This window comes from Cicer arietinum, chromosome 3 (assembly GCF_000331145.2).
Source record: "Cicer arietinum cultivar CDC Frontier isolate Library 1 chromosome 3, Cicar.CDCFrontier_v2.0, whole genome shotgun sequence".
NCBI classification, from domain to species: Eukaryota; Viridiplantae; Streptophyta; class Magnoliopsida; order Fabales; family Fabaceae; genus Cicer; species Cicer arietinum.
The window spans coordinates 60,895,553-60,915,353 of NC_021162.2; the positions used below are offsets into that span (position 1 = coordinate 60,895,553).

Here is a 19,801-nt window from a genome sequence, read left to right on the forward strand (position 1 = left end):
CTTACTTATTTGTACTTATTTGATTTATTGAAATTCTTAGCTATTTAATTTCTTGAAATTCTGTTAAAAACAACAAGCACATCTACATTGGTCATCGATAAGCAACAAAACCAATACACATTGAAGTGCTTGAATGGAAGCCTAACAAGAACATGCACAAAAGACAATAATTACCTTCAAACATTTAAGCAAGATAAAGAAAAATATTATTCATCATCCCCTGCATCAACATGTCCAGAACACTTCAGATGGATCCCTGAAGATGTTAAACCATGGAAGAGTACAGGAATCACAAGAGAAATGGTGGAGAGTGGAAAAAATATTTCACAACTTAGGATTGTAATTAAAAAAGGAAAAGTTTATGTAGCTGAATATGGAGATACATTTGAAACGAGGGATTTATTTAGTGTGTGGGGAGTTTTATTTACACATAATTTATTTACTTAATTATAATTAGTGTTAAAGGGCTGAGACTGGAATACAACCTTGGGAGAAAACATTGAAGAACATACAAGAAAGCAACAACAAGATCAAATGGAAGGATAGGATACCCTATGCTTTTTGGAAAGGAAACTCAGGTTTGTCCTTAACAAGGCGTAAGCTCAGAACATGTAATTCCACAGAACAGCATGATTGGAATGCACGTATATATTATGTGGTCAATATATAATTAATTAATGTCAAATGATCAATAACATTATCACACTTTTTGAAAACCTTATGTAATGAATATTGTTTAATTTGTTTTTAGCACTGGAATAAGGAAATTGAACAAGGGTTCAAGAACACAAAACTAGAAGATCAATGTACACACAGGTAATTAAGTACTTAATAAATAATTTTTTTCATGCCCTTTTTGTTGTTTATTGTTTATTGTAGGAGTGGGTAAAGTTTCATCCTTAACTAGTACCGTTTGAAAACTGAACTGAATAGTTTTTTAGTTTGAAAAACCTGAATCCAATTGATTTATAGTTCGAAAAATCAAATCGATTGGTTCTATAAATCGATGAACCAAATTTTTGCTTTGAACCGAGTTGAACTGATTTTAACTTAGTTCTACTTATTTGAATTGAATTGAACTCAATTGATATAATATGGATGGTACCGAATCGAACTATTTTTGTATCAAGTTGAACCAAACCGTTTTATTCCTATAGGTTTTTTTTTTTGTTCCTATAAGCCAAATTTTACATAATTATGCTAATTACTTCTAAAAAAAACAGGTTCAGTTCTAATTTTTTCGAACTAAAAATCGGTACAGTTTAATTTTTTCAAATTAAAAATCAGTTCAGTTTGGTTCTAATTTTAATTAATCATTCTACAGTTTGGTTAAATTTTTTTATATTTTTGAAAACCCATAATTTATTGCTTTGATTTATTACCTTTTAGATTTATCACTAAATAAATTGCTACATTTGTCCTTAACGTCTAGAATAATTGACAATGTCAAAGTTGTTAAGTTAGATATTTTGTGTGGTTATGCGAGTTGAAATTTGAGATCTCTTATTTAGGTATTCTCATTTGCGTATGTAAATTTTTAGGCGGTGTTTACCGTTGTACGTTATTTTCGTAAACAAAAATGGATACATTTATTTATTTTGAAGGTACAAGATTTATGTGTGAAGGGGTGTCATGGTCTGTGAGTGAAAAATATATACTAGCATGTGACTCCATGACATTATTCATAAAGCCTACTTATTATGATTTCTTTACAAGAAGCCAAGTACCTTACAAGCATTACTGGCCCATCAGCAAGCAAAACATGTGTGAAGACATTAAATATGCAGTAGACAGGGGCAATACTCATCCAGAGAAGGTAATTAATCTATCTATTAATTCCTTCCACCATCATACTCTAATGTTTGCTCATATATATAAAATGTCAATATATTATATTTTTTGACAAAATCAATCTTAGAAGCCCCTATTAATTTTCTACACAATTATTTTAATTTTAGTTGAGTACTTTTTATGCATAATTCAACAGGCAGAAGAGATTGGCAGAGAAGGGACAAGGTTCGTTGAAGAGAATGTAAAATGAAATTAGTGTATGATTATACGTTTCATCTATTGACTGAATATTCAAAGCTCTTGAGATTTGAACCAACCATACCTGAAGAAGCTGTTGAGATTTGTTCTGAAAATATGGCATGTCCAATGTTTGGTATATGGAGGGAGTTTATGATTGAGTCCATGGTCAATTCACCAAGTGACACACCTCCATGTACAATGTTTTCTCCTTATATATCATCATGAATAATAAGCTATCAAAGGTAGTAGTTTTTTATTGACATAGTACATTGTGTTGGAATGACATTGGAATACCCTAAAAGTCAAATATTGCAACAGCTTGTATTTTTATTTTTGTTATAAAAAGTAGGCTAAATACCGTATGTGGTAAGTAGTTCTTTAACTTAATTTCAGTTAATGTTTTAGTTTTTTTTTTTTACAAAGATTCAAAAAAATTATAATTTTTTTTAAATAAAACTTATAAAATTAATTATATTTTTCAATATAATATAAATTTCATAAATTTATAACTCAAACTTTCAAATAAAATCATATTTTCCATTTTTTATTTGATGTTGTTTGAGATGAAAATATGAGTTTATTTAAAGATTTAAGTTATGAATTTGATTAAATTTGTATTATATTAATAATGATAATTAATTTAATGGGTTTTGTTTGAAATTGTTTATGAGTTTTTTGAATTTTTGAAAATAATAATAATAACATTGTTGACATTTTAAAAGATAAAAGATCAAAATGTTACTTAAAATTAAATTAAAGGACTAAATCAGAAAACAAAAAAGATAAAAGACTAAAACGTTAACTGAAATTAAGTTAAGAGACTACAAATGCTATTTAGCCTAAAAAGTAATTGAATCTTAATAATTTGTACACAAATATCACAGACTAAATTTGTATTTCTTAACGTTATATAATTCTTATCAAATGTATTAACTTTCAGTTGATACTTTATTATTTCTTTTTATTTTTGAGTAACTTTGAAATTTCTTGAATTAATTTTCTTCATATATAATTTTATTTATATCACCCCTTATTTTTTTTGTTTTTTACTTGGTCAAATTCACTAACAATTTCTTTCTCATCCTCTTAATCACCCCCCCTTATCTATTGTTAATTTGTGTTTTTATATGTTTTCTAATGTATCTACCTGGACTTTTGACATGTGTGTTTGGTTGGATAGGAGAAAATAATTTTCTTTTTTTTTAAATAATAGTGTTTGGTTCAAATTATAGATGGAGAGCAAAATTTATCATAATTTTTTTTTTCTTTCTTTTTATCCATTTTAAAATGATTTGGAGAGTAGAAGAGCCATTTTAAAATGACTTGGAGAGTAGAAGAGCGAATGATTCAATATAAACAAAAAATTATTTAAATTTCCTTTAGTTCTCTTAAATAAAATACAAAATAATTAAAAATTCACCCCTACCCTCCATTGGATCAAACACTTAAGTTTTTGAGGATTTGTTTATTATGTTGAGAAGTCTTTGAACCATAAAATGCATGGATTGAAAAATATGTAAAAATTAAGTGTATACATGACCTTATTTTAGAACCAAAAAGAAAAATGATTTTAAAGAAAATCGGTAAGTAATAAGTAATAAAACACATAATTTGTAAAGTCTAATGTCGAAATTGTTAGACGGTATATTATAATTCAAGTTCGAACTCAAAACATTATAGTTGTTGTATACAAACTTATTTATTATTCATTTAAAAAAATAAATAAAATAAAACGCATGCAATAATATGTATAAGTGATGCTAAATGTTAAGCTTATAATACAAAAGGATGAGTTGACTAAGTTATAGTTATTCTAGCCATGCATGATTGGTGCAATAATATAATAAATTAAAAAGGCATAAACTCTCAAGAGAGGGACAAGACGACTTGCAAATATTTTTAAGTCTTTTGTTTAATTTAATTACTTCAAGACAAAAGGCCCCTCAATACTGATCTTCTAATGTCACATTCGAGGAAAATAATCACGAGTTTTTAAAGATTGTTGATGTTTAGAAGACAATCAGCTACTATTTGTTTTTTTTTTAAATAAAATTTTAGTTTCTATAAAATCTCATTATTTTATTTTTTTTCTTAATTTTTTGTTTAGTTTCTGATTTTATATCAACTATTATTTATTTTTTGAAATTTTAAATAACTTTTTACAATAATACTTATAATATTATAAAAAATTTCTCTACAAAAATTTAAAATATTTTAAAAAACAATAAATTAAGTATAAATTTTTAAATATCAAAAGTTAAATTTTTTTATTGCATTCATTATCTGTTAAAAAGTTAAACTTTTGTAAAAAGTTGTTAAATATGTTCTAAACATTACATAAAAAATTATTAAAAAATTGAAAAAAATACATGATAGTTGGTATAAAATCAAAGATAAAAATACAAATAAATTCTTTTAAGAGATTAAAATTAAAATAATAAAATTTATTTAAGTATAATTTTTTTTTCTTTCTGTTATTATATTTTTGCCAGAAGACTATTAATCAGTCTTGTAGGCAAAAAAGACAAGGTAGAGGACGTTGGACGAGTATACGCTATTGACTTTTCAGAAGGCTTGACTAAATGTTGTTACCTAACTTTATACTTTATTGTTATATGGAGATTTGTATTTCAATTTCCCGAAAGGATAATCTTAATTTTTCTAATATTTTATAACGTCATGATTATCCACTCATTGATATGTTTCGAAATAAATAAAAGGCGAGGAAGACTTGAGCTATTAAAAATAGAGTATAATGTTAATTTTCAATAATACAAATTGAGCTTATTTATTTTTCAATGTGATAATACTACATTTGAAATATAATTAAAATATTTAAAATTGCGCTAATTAATCCATTCAAATTATTTGTTAACATCGTAAAAAAAAAATATGTTAAAAAGTGTAGTGTTCTATGAACCATATGTTTCAAATGAAAGAAAAAAAACGTGGAGGACACGCGAGATGCGTAGTAGAAATGTCGTTTAATTTTAACGCGGTTAGAAATGAGACAAAAATGAAGGAAAGAACGAGGTTGATGTTGTTGTTGTTGAAGTTGTCTTAAACAAATCAAACATATAGAATCATATCACAACAAACATAAACGACATTCTCACAAGTACAACTCTTTTGGAGCAATCAATATGAAAATGGCAAGTCAATGTATGTCATTTTCAACGTCTCTTACAATCCTTTCTTCCTCATTTCTTCTTATTTAACTCTCTGCCTTAATTAAACCATTTCTCTCTATCTTCTTCAGCTCTCAAATACACTCAGGTACGTAAGCTTCATGCTCTTTCTCCTTTTCTTCATCTTCACCCCTTTAGAATTGTTGTTGACTTTTTTTTTGGTTATTTGGAGTATTTTGCTGTTTTTTTAGTTGGACTTTTTTGTTCCTAAAGAGCTGAAATATTTGTCTTTTGTGTAGTTATTGTAGACATAGTTTTCAAAGTTTGTGTCTTTTGAAGAAACTAGTTGGTTCTTGCCTAATGGGTTTTTCTGAAATGTTTGAAAACTAGTTTTTGTTTTTATGATATCTTTATTCAAAACTAAAAAATGTTTTCTTTTTGTTCACAAAACTACCTTCTCTGTCTCATTCTTTTGAGTTTCTATTTTAACAAATTTCGAAATATAAATACATATTTTTATGTCTCGCACAAATGAACTAATTTTAATTTATTATTAGTTTAGCTCCATCGCTTTGAAAATCAAATGAAGTACAAAATCTTTGGGAGTTCATGTTATCCTTCATTTTCTTTTCAAATTTTTCTCTTGCTTTACACGGACTAAAAGGGCAAATGATAACATGTGTTGTTAAATAATTAAAAGTAAAAATTTTGTTATGAAAATTGTTCATTCAACTTTTAAAAATTATTTTTTCTAAGAAAATAGTTCTACTTGTAGATTCTTTAACATGATCCCTCAGAAAAATCATTCTCACAATCCCTCAATCGAGGCAGAACACAAGGAATCTATGTTTTTTATTTTCTGTTAAAAAATCTTTATTTCTCTTTTTTAAGTACAAAAAAAGTTCATTTTCATTTTTGTATAGCTTTTTGGTCACTGAAGAGAGAGTTGTGGAATGGATTGCTTTTTGGTCAATTTTTCTGTTCTTATATCTTCCTATTTCTTGCTTATGTTTGAAGTATCACCTCCACAAAAAATTTCCCCTCTATTTTCTTTTAGCTTTTCATTTTTTCTTCTTCCATGTTTATGCTTGGAAAAAATAAATAAAAATTCAAAACTTTTGTTACTTTTCAAAATATTTCAGATTATTAATGTTAGGAATTACAGATAATTTTTTTAAAATTTCATGCCTTCGTGAATATTATGTTAGAAACTCTTTTATTTGTTGATCAACTATTATGATATAACACAAAAGTATTCAACAGAACTTGGAGTCAATGAATTTTGTACTTCTTAATTGTGTTTTCTTTTGCAAACATAATTTATCTTCCAAGTTTTATATATGTTTCAAAGTAGCTATAATTCTGCTAGAATGCATCTTTTGACTTGATTAATGAGAAAGCATAAAGAAATTGTACACAACTATAGGCTATTAATTTGTCCCTCTAATTACATATTATAACTACTGTGATATATTGAAATTTATATTTGATACAATATTAAACTTGAACCTTATGAATTTATTTTCCGTTTTCAGGTATTTTCAATGAACAGTCTCAAGTTAGGTGTTGAAGTTGTTGGTGCTCATGAGCTTATGTCCAAAGATGGACAAGGTTCATCTAGTACTTTTGTAGAAGTTCACTTTGATGATCAGAAATTTCGCACGACGACGAAAGATAAAGATTTGAGTCCCATTTGGAATGAGACATTTTACTTCAACATCACAGATCCAAGAAAGTTACCAAACCTCAATCTTGATGCCTTCATATATCACTATAACAAAATCAATGGCTCCACAGTCTCCCTTGGTAAGGTTAGGCTCACTGGAACCTCATTTGTTCCATATTCTGATGCTGTTGTTTTGCACTATCCTCTTGAAAAGAAAGGCATTTTTTCGAGCACAAAAGGTGAACTTGGTTTGAAGGTATTCATTACAGATAACCCTTCTTTAAGATCTTCAAACCCTCTTCCTGCAATGGAATCATTTGTCAATGGACTGATCAACACAGATGAAAATCTTACACAAGATCAGGTACCAGAATCTTTTACAAGTCAAATGCTCAACAATGTGTTTAAAAAGAAAACTGATCAGTCAAGGCACACACTTCACAACCTTCCTAAATCAAATGATGGAAAAGAAAAGAAATCTTCGGCTGCAGCCACTGCTGCAAAGCCTGATGTAATATTTGGGATGCATGCGATGAAAGCTGGACCATCTGCTCCAAAGGTTGTTCAAGCATTTGCAACGGACTATGCAGTGAAAGAGACAAGTCCTTTTCTTGGAGGAGGGAAAGTTGTTGGTGGAAGAGTTATTCGTGGTGAGAATAAACCATCTAGCACCTATGATCTTGTAGAACCAATGGAGTACCTTTTTGTACGAGTTGTGAAAGCTCGAGACCTTCCAACGATGGATTTTACAGGTAGTCTTGATCCTTATGTGATTGTCAAGGTTGGAAACTTCAAAGGAATTACCAATCATTTTGAGAAAAACCAAAGCCCTGAATGGAACAAGGTGTTTGCATTTGCCAAGGACAATCAACAATCAACTACTCTTGAAGTTTTGGTCAAAGACAAGGACACAATACATGATGATCTTGTTGGAATTGTGAGGTTTGATCTGTATGATGTTCCTAAACGCGTTCCGCCTAATAGTCCTTTGGCTCCTCAGTGGTATAGGATTGTGAACAAAAGTGGAGAAATGAAAAATGGGGAGATAATGCTTGCTGTTTGGTTTGGAACACAAGCTGATGAGGCTTTTCCTGATGCTTGGCATTCTGATGCAATGTCTCCAAGTGGAAGCTTTCCAGCTAACTATGCTCAGGTTCGGTCGAAAGTCTACACATCCCCGAGATTATGGTATTTACGAGTCAAAGTGATCGAGGCACAAGACTTGCTTCCATCAGACAAGTCTAGAGTCCCTGATGCTTATGTTAAGGTTCAACATGGTGTCCAAATTTTGAAAACAAAACCTGTTCAATCAAGGGTCATGAATCCGCGGTGGGATCAAGGTATGCTGTTTGTTGCTGCTGAGCCTTTTGAAGAGCATCTGATCATTACTGTCGAAGACCGTGTTGGAAGCAACAAGGAGGAGACTATTGGCAGTGTTGTTGTTCCATTGAACACAGTTGAAAAGCGCACAGACGATCGATCTATCCGAAGCAGGTGGTATCCTCTTGCAAAGACCATGTCATCGGCAATGGAAGAGGGACAAAGAAAGAACAAAGACAAGGACAAAGACAAATTCTCTAGTAGGATTCATGTTAGTGTCTTTCTTGATGGTGGTTACCATGTGCTAGATGAGTCAACTTATTATAGTAGTGATCTTAGGCCTACTTCAAGACAACTTTGGAAAAAACCAATTGGTGTACTAGAACTTGGCATTTTGAATGCTTCTGTACAACCAAACAAAACAAGGGATGGAAGAGGAACATCAGATGTATATTGTGTTGCAAAATATGGACACAAATGGGTGCGAACTCGAACGATCATAGGCAATCTTAACCCGAAATTCAACGAGCAATACACTTGGGAAGTTCATGATCCTTCCACAGTTCTCACCTTAGGTGTGTTTGATAATGCACAACTTGATTCAAATGACAACAAAGATATCAAGATAGGTAAGGTTCGGATAAGGATCTCAACGTTGGAAACCGGTCGCATTTATACACATTCTTATCCATTGTTGTCACTACAAAATTCTGGTCTTAAAAAGATGGGTGAGGTGCACTTAGCAATACGTTTCTCATGCACATCAGTGGCTAACATGATGAGTTTGTATTTCAAACCACATTTGCCAAAGATGCACTACACAAAGCCTCTCAACATATTTGAACAAGAAAAGATGAAATACCAAGCTATGAACATTGTTGTAGCTAGACTTAGCAGGACAGAACCACCTCTTAGAAAAGAAGTGGTTGAGTACATGTCAGATACAGATTCTCATCTATGGAGCATGAGACGAAGCAAGGCGAATATAAACCGATTAAAGACAGTTTTTTCAGGACTAGTTTCAGTTGGAAGCTGGTTAATAGAAATTTCAACATGGAAGAATTCAGTTACAACAGTTTTAGTGCACATTCTCTACATGATGCTGGTTTGTTTCCCACAGCTTATTCTACCAACAGTGTTTCTTTACATGTTCGTAATAGGTATGTGGAAATGGAGGTTTCGGCCGCGTTACCCTCCTCACATGGACATAAAACTTTCTTGTGCTGATGTGACAAATCCAGATGAATTCGACGAGGAGTTTGATACATTTCCAACGAAAAAAAGCGCGGATGTAGTCCGTTGGAGGTATGATCGGTTGAGAAGTTTGGCAGGGAGGGTTCAAAGTGTTGTTGGAGACATAGCAACACAAGGTGAAAGACTACATGCATTGTTAAACTGGAGGGATCCTCGTGCAACAACTGTATTCATGTTATTTTGTTTTGTAGCTGCATTAATTTTGTATGTTACACCAACTCGGGTAGTGTTTCTTGCAGTTGGATTTTACTTAATGAGGCATCCTAAATTAAGGGGTAAGATACCACCAGCACCACTCAATTTCTTTCGTAGGTTGCCTGCTCTTACAGATAGTATGTTGTAAATTCACCCTTTTGTTTGTTTGTTTGTTTTGGAAGTTCTTGCACAAAATTTACAGGGTTGTTGTCCCTTGAATAATTACTCTGGATATAAATGTTTACATGATGTGGAAAATTGCAATGTGACAGTTTATTGTTATATTATGTTTTGGTTCGAATTTTCTTTGCGGTGGAACTATGCTATAGCAGTTATTTAAAATGGAAGAAAATTTTGAAGCTTCAAATCTTAGTATCAAACAGGTTCTAACTAATTTAATTTAATAGGTTACACTAAAAAAAATCCCACTTCAAGTTTCATCTATCCACAACTAAAACATTTATTTATTCATACACATAACTGTGAAATTTTAGTTCAAATTTAAGACATAATATTTATTAATATTTGTCACTTGAGTTAAATCTCAAAGATATATTATATAAAAGATAAACTCATATTGAATTATATAACTAATTAATAGTACAATCCGCTACTTAATATAAATAAAACAATATAAATTTTATGTCCAATCGAAATAAATTTAAACATAATTGTATTATCTTTGATAGAATAGATAATAGATATTTCATACCATATACCATAGTAATATCCATCAAAGATGTATTAACTAGATATCATGTAGAGTTTTATTTTACTAAATCATGTAGAATTCAAATAACCAAAATAGAAACAACATTAAAATAGTTTTTAAATAGAGACAATTTAATTTATATTTTTTGGGACAAAATAATACAATTTATCTACATTAACTAAATTTGTATAATTAATGTTGGTAAAAGTGAACTTCTACTTATCTCTAACTTTGAATACTTTCGCAACACAAATTGTGAGGTTGGTTACTTTACAAATATATGTAATATAGAATCAATATTTATAAATTTATTCTTAAACATTATTGTGATATAAGTGAAAGGAAGTTATGATTGGTTGACATCGTGTATAAGAAAATTTATTATTGAATTGAAAGTTATTATTAGTGTATAAAATTTTTGATTTTAATAGTCCTTAAACCATATTTCAATTAATAAATTAAACTGGACGTCTTGTGAAGTTCGAATATGAATTTCATAGTTAATTATAAAAGAATTTATCGTTTTTATAAAATAAAAAATTTTAATATGCCAATGGTATATATTAAAATTAACTAATTTTTAAAAAAAGTTACATTAATTTTGATATATACCAAATAATTTAAGATTAATATTAAATTTTAGATTACATGATATTTTTAAAGTATTGGTCAGCAAAACCTTTATAATAAACACATGAATAAATAATTAAAACAAAAAACTTAAACCAACAATTGGGTTTCCGATTTTTTTATAAGATGGAAAAATAAGAACCTACTTTTATTAAAATAAACTAGTAGAAAAACAAATTTTTGAATTTCAAATGGTTTGTAAGGGTATGTAAATTAGGTTTAGAGGTCCCTCCCAAATAGATTGTTTTTCCTGTTTTTTTAACCAAACCCAAATACATTGTCAAAATAATTAAAAGTGAAAACTTTTTGAATTGGATTAATGCAGCCCATTTAAAATTTGGGTTAGCCCAAAAAAGTCCTTATTCTCTCCTCGCTCTCGTTCTTCTCAGCTCCGCCACCGCCGTCCACTCACTCGTATCGTCTCCGGGGCCACCGTCCAGCTCATCTCGCCCTGCTGCAGTGAACCACCACCAACTGTAGCTAGTAAGCGTCAGGTACCTCATTCTCATGCTTTGTAAATTTTCCTTCCCCAATCAATTTCTGTTTTTCCCTTACAAATGCTGAATAATCAAAATCGCACTTCGCTTCTTCATATATGATTATATAGATTCAGTCACTGGAGCCAATAATGATGATTTATTGTTATAGCAAGTGCCGTCTGAAAGCACCTGATGCACACTTTTCACAATACCACACTATTGCTTCTTTTAATGTCTTCAAAATGCTTCTATTGTTTCAATTTGAATATAACCGATGCTACAATTGAATTTAAACCACGTTTTCCTGAAATTTTCTGCTAAATATAGAGTCAATATTTACACGGAAGGAGTCACCTTTTTTTTTTTTTTTTTTATAGTTTTTTGTTGTTGTAATTTCATGCCTGGCTCTGAAGTACATGTGTTATGGTTTTTATGAGTTTTTATCAAAGTTTAAACTTGTTCACCTGTGTTTTGTCCCATTTTGTGTGTTCCTAACAACAGTGGCTATTCAACAGTGCAATTTTTCTTCTGCCAAGTGAGTTCAGAAAAAAGGGTGATTTATCCTTAGGAATTTAATGGAGAAGGATAGACCCGACGGAAGGAGTCCCAATCAACTGAGGCCCCTGGCTTGCTCTCATTCTGTCCTCCACCGGGCCCATGGTTCAGCCACATGGGCTCAAGGAGAAACCAAAGTCCTTGCTGCAGTTTACGGACCTAAGGCCGGAACCAAGAAGAATGAGAATCCAGAGAAAGCTTCCGTTGAAGTTATTTGGAAGCCTAATACAGGACACATTGGTCAAGTTGATAGGGAGTATGAGATGATATTGAAGAAAACCTTGGAAAGCATTTGTATTCGTACCATATATCCTAACACCACCACTTCTGTTATAGTTCAGGTAAGTTTCTCACTTCCTTGGGTTTGGTCCTTTCTTTTGTGTATGTTTGTGGTATATGGTGAATTGGAATGAAATGAGATAGCGTCCATTTAAAAAAAAAATTCATTTATACTATTCCACCCAACACAGACTCCAAGTGAAATTTTTTTATTTGTTTACCTGGCCTGTAATGTTTTGTGATTGAGCATTTTTTCTTCTAATGCAGGTTGTCCATGATGATGGTGCTGTATCCTACTTAAACATTCTGTTCTAATGTATGAACTATATATTAACTGTTTCCTTTAAGATTATTGTTTTAATCTGGCAACTCTTGAATTCGACTAGTTATGAATGATTTGAATTATTGTGACATGTGTTGCTTAGGATTTTAGTTTCTGTTTTAAATATCAATGTTTTTCAATTGGCTGGAAGAAATGGAGAGAATTTGTATTTTCTGCCATTTTTAACTTAAGGCTCAATGTCTGATTATTGAAATGGGTACTTGACTTTAAAGAGTGGTGTTATAGTGATTTAGTTCAGAAACAAATTCTACGTTCTACTTTTATAGGACTTGTTTATGCAAACTCTAGTTTGACTTTTTTGTTCATCAGAAGAGCAGTGAGAGACCTGAAAAGATTAATATCTAATAAATGCTTCCAGATCTTTTGCTTCTTTTTCTTGACTTAATATGTAGCTTCTTCCATGTGCAATAAACGCTGCATGCGCTGCACTCGTGGATGCTGGAATTCCCCTAAAACATCTTGCTGGTAGTAGAGACTTGTTGGTTATTGTCTTTTAGTTTAATTGTAAGATTTCATTTTGTTAAAAATAATTATTTCTCTTCCTTGTTTCTGCAGTTGCAATATGTTGTTCTGTAACGGATAGTAATTGTATAATATTGGACCCTTCCAAACAAGAAGAAGAGGTTCGTATAATCTTTTTGGTCAATTTTAAAGCATGATTTGATTTTCACCTTACGTCTATTGAATTCAGTCTGCTAAACAAAATTTGACCTGCATTCATCACATTTATAATGAAGCTACATATTTAAATATTTGTCTCTATTCAGTAATGGTTGTCATAAGTAACAACCCTTTCTTGTACTATAAATGTTAGTACTATATCAGTATATGTGTTGTATTGTATAATCTCATTGATGTTGCAAGTAAAGCTAACTCCTTTACATGTTTTGTTTTTGCTTTTTTCTCACCTCAGTAAATCCTTTTAACATCCTTTAAGGTTTGATTAACTTAACTGCTTTTACGGAAAACATATAACAAACTCATTTAACTTTTATGGCTTATCATTGTCAACTTTTTATGAAATTTATTATATTGTGGTGTCCTAAACTTAAATAACATTGTAATTCTTTTTATTAATTCATACTAGGTTGTTTTGTAGTGTAAAATATGGTTATCCTAAATAAAAAACATAGAATCGGATGGGAAAAGTAGTAAAAATAAGGGAGGGGGAGTGACTTGTGTGATAGTTGTCTAAATGTTGAAAATGGATATGGGGGTGAGGGTGTTTTAACTCACCAAAATGCTTAAATCTAGTACATCTATTTAGACAGTACATTTTCCTCCACCAAACCTCACACCCACATCCTTAATTCTAGTGCATCTATAATCTATTTAATCAATGCAGTTTTCCCCCCATCAAGCCACACCGACATCCTTATCTCTAGCGCATCAATATCAATTTAAACCATACAGTTTCTCCACCAAACCATTTATGGCTGGTCCTGGCCGCTTGTCATCACTGATTACTGAAGGTAGGGAACTTACTTGAAAATCTGGATGATCCCATTCCTTTGTATTTGATTCTTACTTTTAATGGTTATTATTAATTTTCTAGGTGGTGAAACTTTGTTCTTTTTTTTGCCATGGGATTTCTCATTCTAAGTGTGCAGTTCTATCTTTTGATGAAATTCATGATTTGTTGGGTTGATGCATGAACCAAGAGTTTAGATGAGTGGGTTATATTGTACAGGCTGATGGGAAATCAGGGGTGATTGGGTTCATGGTGGGTGCCTTTGTGTGGGGCATTGTACTAAAGATTATTCTAACATCTACTTGTATGAAAGCTACAGTTGAGAACTTAAGAGTTATTCCTTTATTGTGTGAAGAGTTTTTTTTTCTTTCTTTTGTGATGAAATTCTGCTATTGACATGTAACTTCACGGCTCTTTATTGTATGTTCTGATTTAAAACTCCCAAGCTCATTAGTACTATGGGAATTTACTTATCCATTTCATAATTTTTGTGAAGTGTGAAAATAAAACTACCCTACATGACACAATTTTGCGTACTAGAAATAGATGGCTTCCCAATTAAGTTGGATAGTTGGATGTATACTTACTGCGAAGTCTCCTATTATCCTGTCTATGATAATTGTACAGTTAAAATATTTAAAATTTAAACCAATATCTGAAGTAGAATTATGCATCCAATAGACACCGCTTGCCTGATTTTAGAAAATGTTAATACAATGTTACTTTTAAATGTTTAATTGCATGCTGTAAGGTTTAGTGGAACCGGAACACAGCATTTGTGTGACAAACCCATAAACGTGCATGACTGTTTCTATCTTCATGTCTCTGTGGTTCAAACAAATTCATAAATTGGAGATCTTGATTCCATGTTGCCCGCGTACTCTATTCTAATTCAGTGCATTTCTGTGTTCTGGCAGAAAGCAAAAGCATTTGCCTATTTAGTTTTTCCAAATTCAACAGTTTCCGTCATACCAGAGAAATCATCGCAGGCAGGCAGTGATCCCATGGCACACGGAATCATCACATCTGTAACACATGGTGCTATGTTAGGTATTCTGCTGCATGCCCTTTAATGTCTTTGTAGTTGGTCCTTCAATATAAATATTGATGCCACGTGTTCCGAAGGTTTCTATTATTCCCAGCATTGGCCACACTAGCATATGATGTGGTCTAATTTTCTAATATGATATAATAATTAGTTTTCTGTTTAATTTCTTGTAGTGGATGATTATCTTCATTGCCTAGAAAGAGGGCGTGCTGCAACTTTAAGGTTGTCTGAATTTTTGAGGAAGAATGCAGAGCCAAAATCTACTCGTGAGGCATCTAAAGCTGGATGATTTTCAAACATTTTGAATGTAGTTTACCTGTATCTAATTTTTACCTTACAAGGGTTGAAGAAGATAGAATTTCTTTGTAGGACAATTGGGTTACATATTTACTCCATGCCTGATAATTCTCTAAAGTTCTGATTAGTTTTGTAGTTTTACAACATCTTAAATGAAATTTCTATTGTAATGATTAAGATTTTATGTACCCAATTATAAATTTGTTGAAGCTACAGTTCATTCTTGGTCTCTGTTAGTTCTATATTTGCTACCAGTTTTTTGTTTCCACAACCGGATTCAGGAGCTACTTTTTAATTTAAGGAATTATTATTTTTTGCTATGTGGTACTCAGACAAATGAATTGAATCAATTTTTTTTGGTTACAATGAATCGAATCAATTGAAGGTATGTATTATTTTTTTGATTAAATTAAGCTACGTATTTCATTAAAGATTCTAAATTTATCCCATGTTTATGCCCTTTTGCTAACTTTTGTAAGTTGATGTAGTGGATGTGAAGAGCATTAGCAGTGCTCTTATGTTTTTGTTATACTATCCTTTTGCATCATTTTTCACATATGCTATTAAAAATAGGGAAATATGTAAAAATTCGATGGGGTAGCATTTTTTTATTTAAAATATGAGTAAACTTTCTTCAACAATGTCAACAAAATCCTAAAAAAGTTGAATTGATGTAAGAATAGTTTCTCTTACTAATGCAATCATACAGTAACTGTGTCAACTATTTTGCATTCTTATTTTTTTAAATAGGTGGAGATGTGTTTTGTTTCTGGTAAATCTTCATATTTAATTTCTAAAATTATAGGGGTTAGCAAATATATTCTTTAAAATTAATGAATTTTCAAAACTATTCGTCAAATACAAAATCAACCATTGCACCCATTTTCATTATCCAATCATAGTCCTCTACACTAACATCCCTTACTAATAATCTTCTTTTCTCTAACCAATTTAATCATTTAAATTACTTGGATGAAGTGAACAAAATATTAATTCAATAAATCATTTAAAATTTTCTTTATCAAATTATTCAATCTATATAATATCAGATGCTAAATTGATAATATTTATTTTTTTAACAATAATTTAATAGTTTTGTTTTATATTTTTATTTTGGACGCAAGTTTTTATTTTTTATTTTATTGTAGAAAAAATGATAAATTCTAACATAATTATCAGGTCGATATTCAAATGATAAACAAAAAATTTAACATATGAATTGAATTAATTTTTATTTTAAATATTGGTTAACTAATAACTGTCCAATAAACAATTGCACCCTAATTTTCCCGTGTCAAAACTAGGTGAAAGGTGGATCGTTCATCTTCTCCACTGTATCCATCCCTATAGTTGCATGTTTCTGCATTGTCAATGTCGCACAAAATCACAGCTATTTTTATTTTGTTTCAAAGAAACATATTTTCAGTTAAAATTGTTAAACACAAATCGATAAATAACAAATGATTCTTGAATTCAAATCTTCTGTCTAAAATTTAATTTTATATTTATTAAATGTCAGCCTGATTATGGTTTGTGTAATTTGATATATATTAATCGAATTGCTAATAATTTTGATTAGACATGACATATTTTAACAGATATATTAATTAATATAGATATGGTAAGTATGTTTTTGAAATTTTGGGTTCTATACTCGATGTATATTATGAGTTAAATTATGGTATATTTTATGAGTTGAATTATTTGTAAAGTGTAATTGTTGGTTTATTATTGTATGTTTGAGTCTAATAATATGTGAATGTGACATGCTATTTGTTCATTTTTTCTTGTTATATGAATTAATGTGACCAAATGATATGCATCATGTAGAATACTATCCTCATTAGATTGATATGTGTATATGCACTAAAATTTATTTTATCAATTTTTATTAATTATTAAAATTATACTTTTTTTATTAGACTCAATTTTTAATATTATAGTAGAGCCTCCAAAATCTTTAAGATGACCTTGAACTAAATATATCAATTTTTGTAGACCAAATTATAATCTACATGTCTATTGTGACAAAATTGGAGAGAATAATTTATAAAAAAAAGTTACAAAAACAACTACTATACTTATAAATTAAATTAAATTTTTAACCTAATTTCCAATTAATCTTTAATTATTAAAAATATCAATCAAACTTTGATTTACTACATTTCTTCAATATATTTTTGTAAATGTACAACTTAAGTACATTTAAGGTTATTTTAATCTGGTTTGTGAGTTGTGTGTAAATCTACTGTTGGTTTTAGCTTTGTATTTGAAGCTTGTTGAATTTATTTATGTAGCTGAAAATTGTTTGATTTTTTTTTTTGTTAGAGATTGTTGGTTTTTTTTTTTAAGAATTGAATGATGTGACTGAAATTTATAATTTTTTTTAATATATTTTCTTTCAATTAAATTGTTATTGTTGTTACTTATGTTTCTCTTTTAAACTAAAAAACAACTTACTATTTATGTATAACCTGCCAAACCAGCCCACCCCGTTCTTGATTGTACGATTAGAGTTAAATGAAAAAAGATACGAGTTTTCTACCACTCACTCCCACTTAAACCTGCCACCCCAAATCCATATGAAAAATACAATTTTATCCTTTTAATTTGATAAATTTTTAGAATATTTGAAAGTTTCGAAATGACAATTTCCAGAATTATCAAAACTTTCGAACAATTTGAAACTTTCGAAATAGGAAAATTTCAAAACTTTCAAATTTTACGGTTGAAAACTTTCGAAATGTAATCCTTATTTCGAGAATTTGAAACTTCCAAAAATTTGCATAGATTTTTGAATTTTCTATTTCGGAAGTTTCAAAAATTCTGAAAATTGTCATTTCAAAAGTTTCAAATATTTTAAAATTTTGTCAAATTAAAAGGGAAAAATTGTATTTTCATATGGATTGGGAGGTGACAGGTTTAAGTGGGGGGTGAGTGATAAAAAACTTAAAAGATACAGGTTTATAACTCAACCAACCTAAAGATAATGTTCGGAGAAATGTACTGTGCACCCCACAGTTTTACCTGCCACCCCCCATAATTTTTTATTGACCAATCTACCCTTTTTACTTTATATAAAATTTATCAGTAAATTTACTACACTCTTTTCTCACCCCCACTTTCGAAAGTTTTTCAAAGAAATTCTATTATTCGAAAGTTTCAAACTTTCGAAACAATCAGAGGTTAGATTTCAACAACACTTTTGAACCTTTTGTGAAAAATCCAAAGATTCGAAATGCAATTTTCCCAGAAATCACAAAACATTCGAAACTTTGCTTAAGTATGAAAGCTTCGAATCATGCATTTGATGAAACATTCGAAACTTTGCTTAAGTATGAAAGCTTCGAAGCATGAATTGGATTAAACATTCGAAGATTTGGTTAAAGCTGAAACCTTCGAAACCCAAATAACATTTCGAAACTTTGCTTGAAGCTGAAAGTTCCGAAACCTAGTTTTCCAGCAATTTCGAAAGTTTACATCAATGTCAAAGTTTCGAAACTTTCAATTTTTTTTTTAAATTTATCATTATTTATATTTATTATTATTTATATTTATTACTATTTTTGAAAACAGGTATGAGTAGAGTTGAGGTTCCTGCCTCAAGAAATATAATAGATTCTACGGACAAATTCATTATCGATCAGGTATTAATATTACTGATAATCTATCACGGATAAATTTTTTATTATAACTATATATTTGATGTTTTATTTGAAACATATTTTATAGGTATTTCCTTCACGAGAATCTGTGTTTGAATGGGCAAAAACCATTGGAAGAGAAAATGGAATTTTAATTGTCATCATTCGTTCAGATAAAGCAACCGGAAAGAGGGGAAGAAAAGAAAAATTGATTTTGGGATGCGAAAGAGGTGGAAGATATAAATCAAAATCAAAATCAACAGTGACTTGTTCTCATAAGGAAAATTGTCCGTTTACTCTCAGATGTATACCCTTAAGTGTCGGTGAAGGATGGAAAATTAGTGTTCGTTGTGGAACACATAATCATGATCTACTTGATACTGTAACTGGTCATTCTTATTTGGGGCGTTTAAATGAAGAAGAGAGGAAATTTGTCAATGACATGACAAAGTATAAGCTTGCCCCCAGATTCATCCTAAATGCTTTGAAAGAGAGAAATAAAGCTAATCTGACAATTCCAAGTCAAATATATAAAGCAAGGAGTACTTATCGATCATCGTTGAGAGGTCCGTATACAGAAATGCAGCATCTGTTGAAGTTAATACAACAAGAAAATTATGTGTATTGGACAAGAAGACGGGAGAATTCTGATGTTTTGAGAGATATATTTTGGACACATACTGATTGTATAAAGTTGTTAAACACGTTTCATTTTGTTTTGATATGTGATAGCACATACAAAACAAACA

General features: G+C 30.2%; 2 protein-coding genes and 1 long non-coding RNA gene across 7 annotated transcripts; all 3 read left to right on the top strand.

Annotated features, from left to right (window-relative positions):
- The first annotated feature begins 1,621 nt into the window (after positions 1 to 1,621).
- Positions 1,622 to 2,332, top strand: LOC101511302 (uncharacterized). Its single transcript, XR_012162116.1, has 2 exons — positions 1,622 to 1,816; positions 1,988 to 2,332. It is a non-coding gene; the product is annotated as an uncharacterized lncRNA (long non-coding RNA).
- A 2,709-nt stretch (positions 2,333 to 5,041) lies between these two features.
- On the top strand, positions 5,042 to 9,881 carry LOC101498698 (FT-interacting protein 3-like). Of its 2 annotated transcripts, none has more exons than XM_004492656.4 (2): positions 5,042 to 5,307; positions 6,695 to 9,881. In XM_004492656.4, exon 2 carries the CDS (start codon positions 6,704 to 6,706, stop codon positions 9,740 to 9,742), a length of 3,039 nt encoding a protein of 1,012 aa, XP_004492713.1. In that variant the 5' UTR covers positions 5,042 to 5,307; positions 6,695 to 6,703; the 3' UTR covers positions 9,743 to 9,881. The 2 variants fall into 2 exon arrangements, with proteins under 2 accessions (XP_004492713.1, XP_073222724.1); XM_073366623.1 differs by having other exon boundaries at positions 5,169 to 5,193.
- A 1,343-nt stretch (positions 9,882 to 11,224) lies between these two features.
- LOC101499023 (exosome complex exonuclease RRP46 homolog) lies at positions 11,225 to 15,628 on the top strand. Of its 4 annotated transcripts, XR_003472051.2 has the most exons (8): positions 11,229 to 11,430; positions 11,931 to 12,311; positions 12,517 to 12,537; positions 12,985 to 13,057; positions 13,148 to 13,215; positions 13,938 to 14,064; positions 14,981 to 15,113; positions 15,285 to 15,628. XR_003472051.2 is itself a non-coding variant. In XM_027333097.2 (7 exons), the coding sequence occupies exons 2-7, from the start codon at positions 11,991 to 11,993 to the stop codon at positions 14,192 to 14,194; spliced, it is 657 nt and encodes a 218-aa protein (XP_027188898.1). In that variant the 5' UTR covers positions 11,225 to 11,430; positions 11,931 to 11,990; the 3' UTR covers positions 14,195 to 14,417. The 4 variants fall into 4 exon arrangements, 3 of the variants coding, with proteins under 3 accessions (XP_027188898.1, XP_004492715.1, XP_004492714.1); XM_027333097.2 differs by lacking the exons at positions 14,981 to 15,113; positions 15,285 to 15,628 and adding an exon at positions 14,148 to 14,417 and having other exon boundaries at positions 11,225 to 11,430; XM_004492658.4 differs by lacking the exon at positions 13,938 to 14,064 and having other exon boundaries at positions 11,238 to 11,430; positions 11,917 to 12,311.
- The last annotated feature ends 4,173 nt before the right edge of the window (positions 15,629 to 19,801 follow it).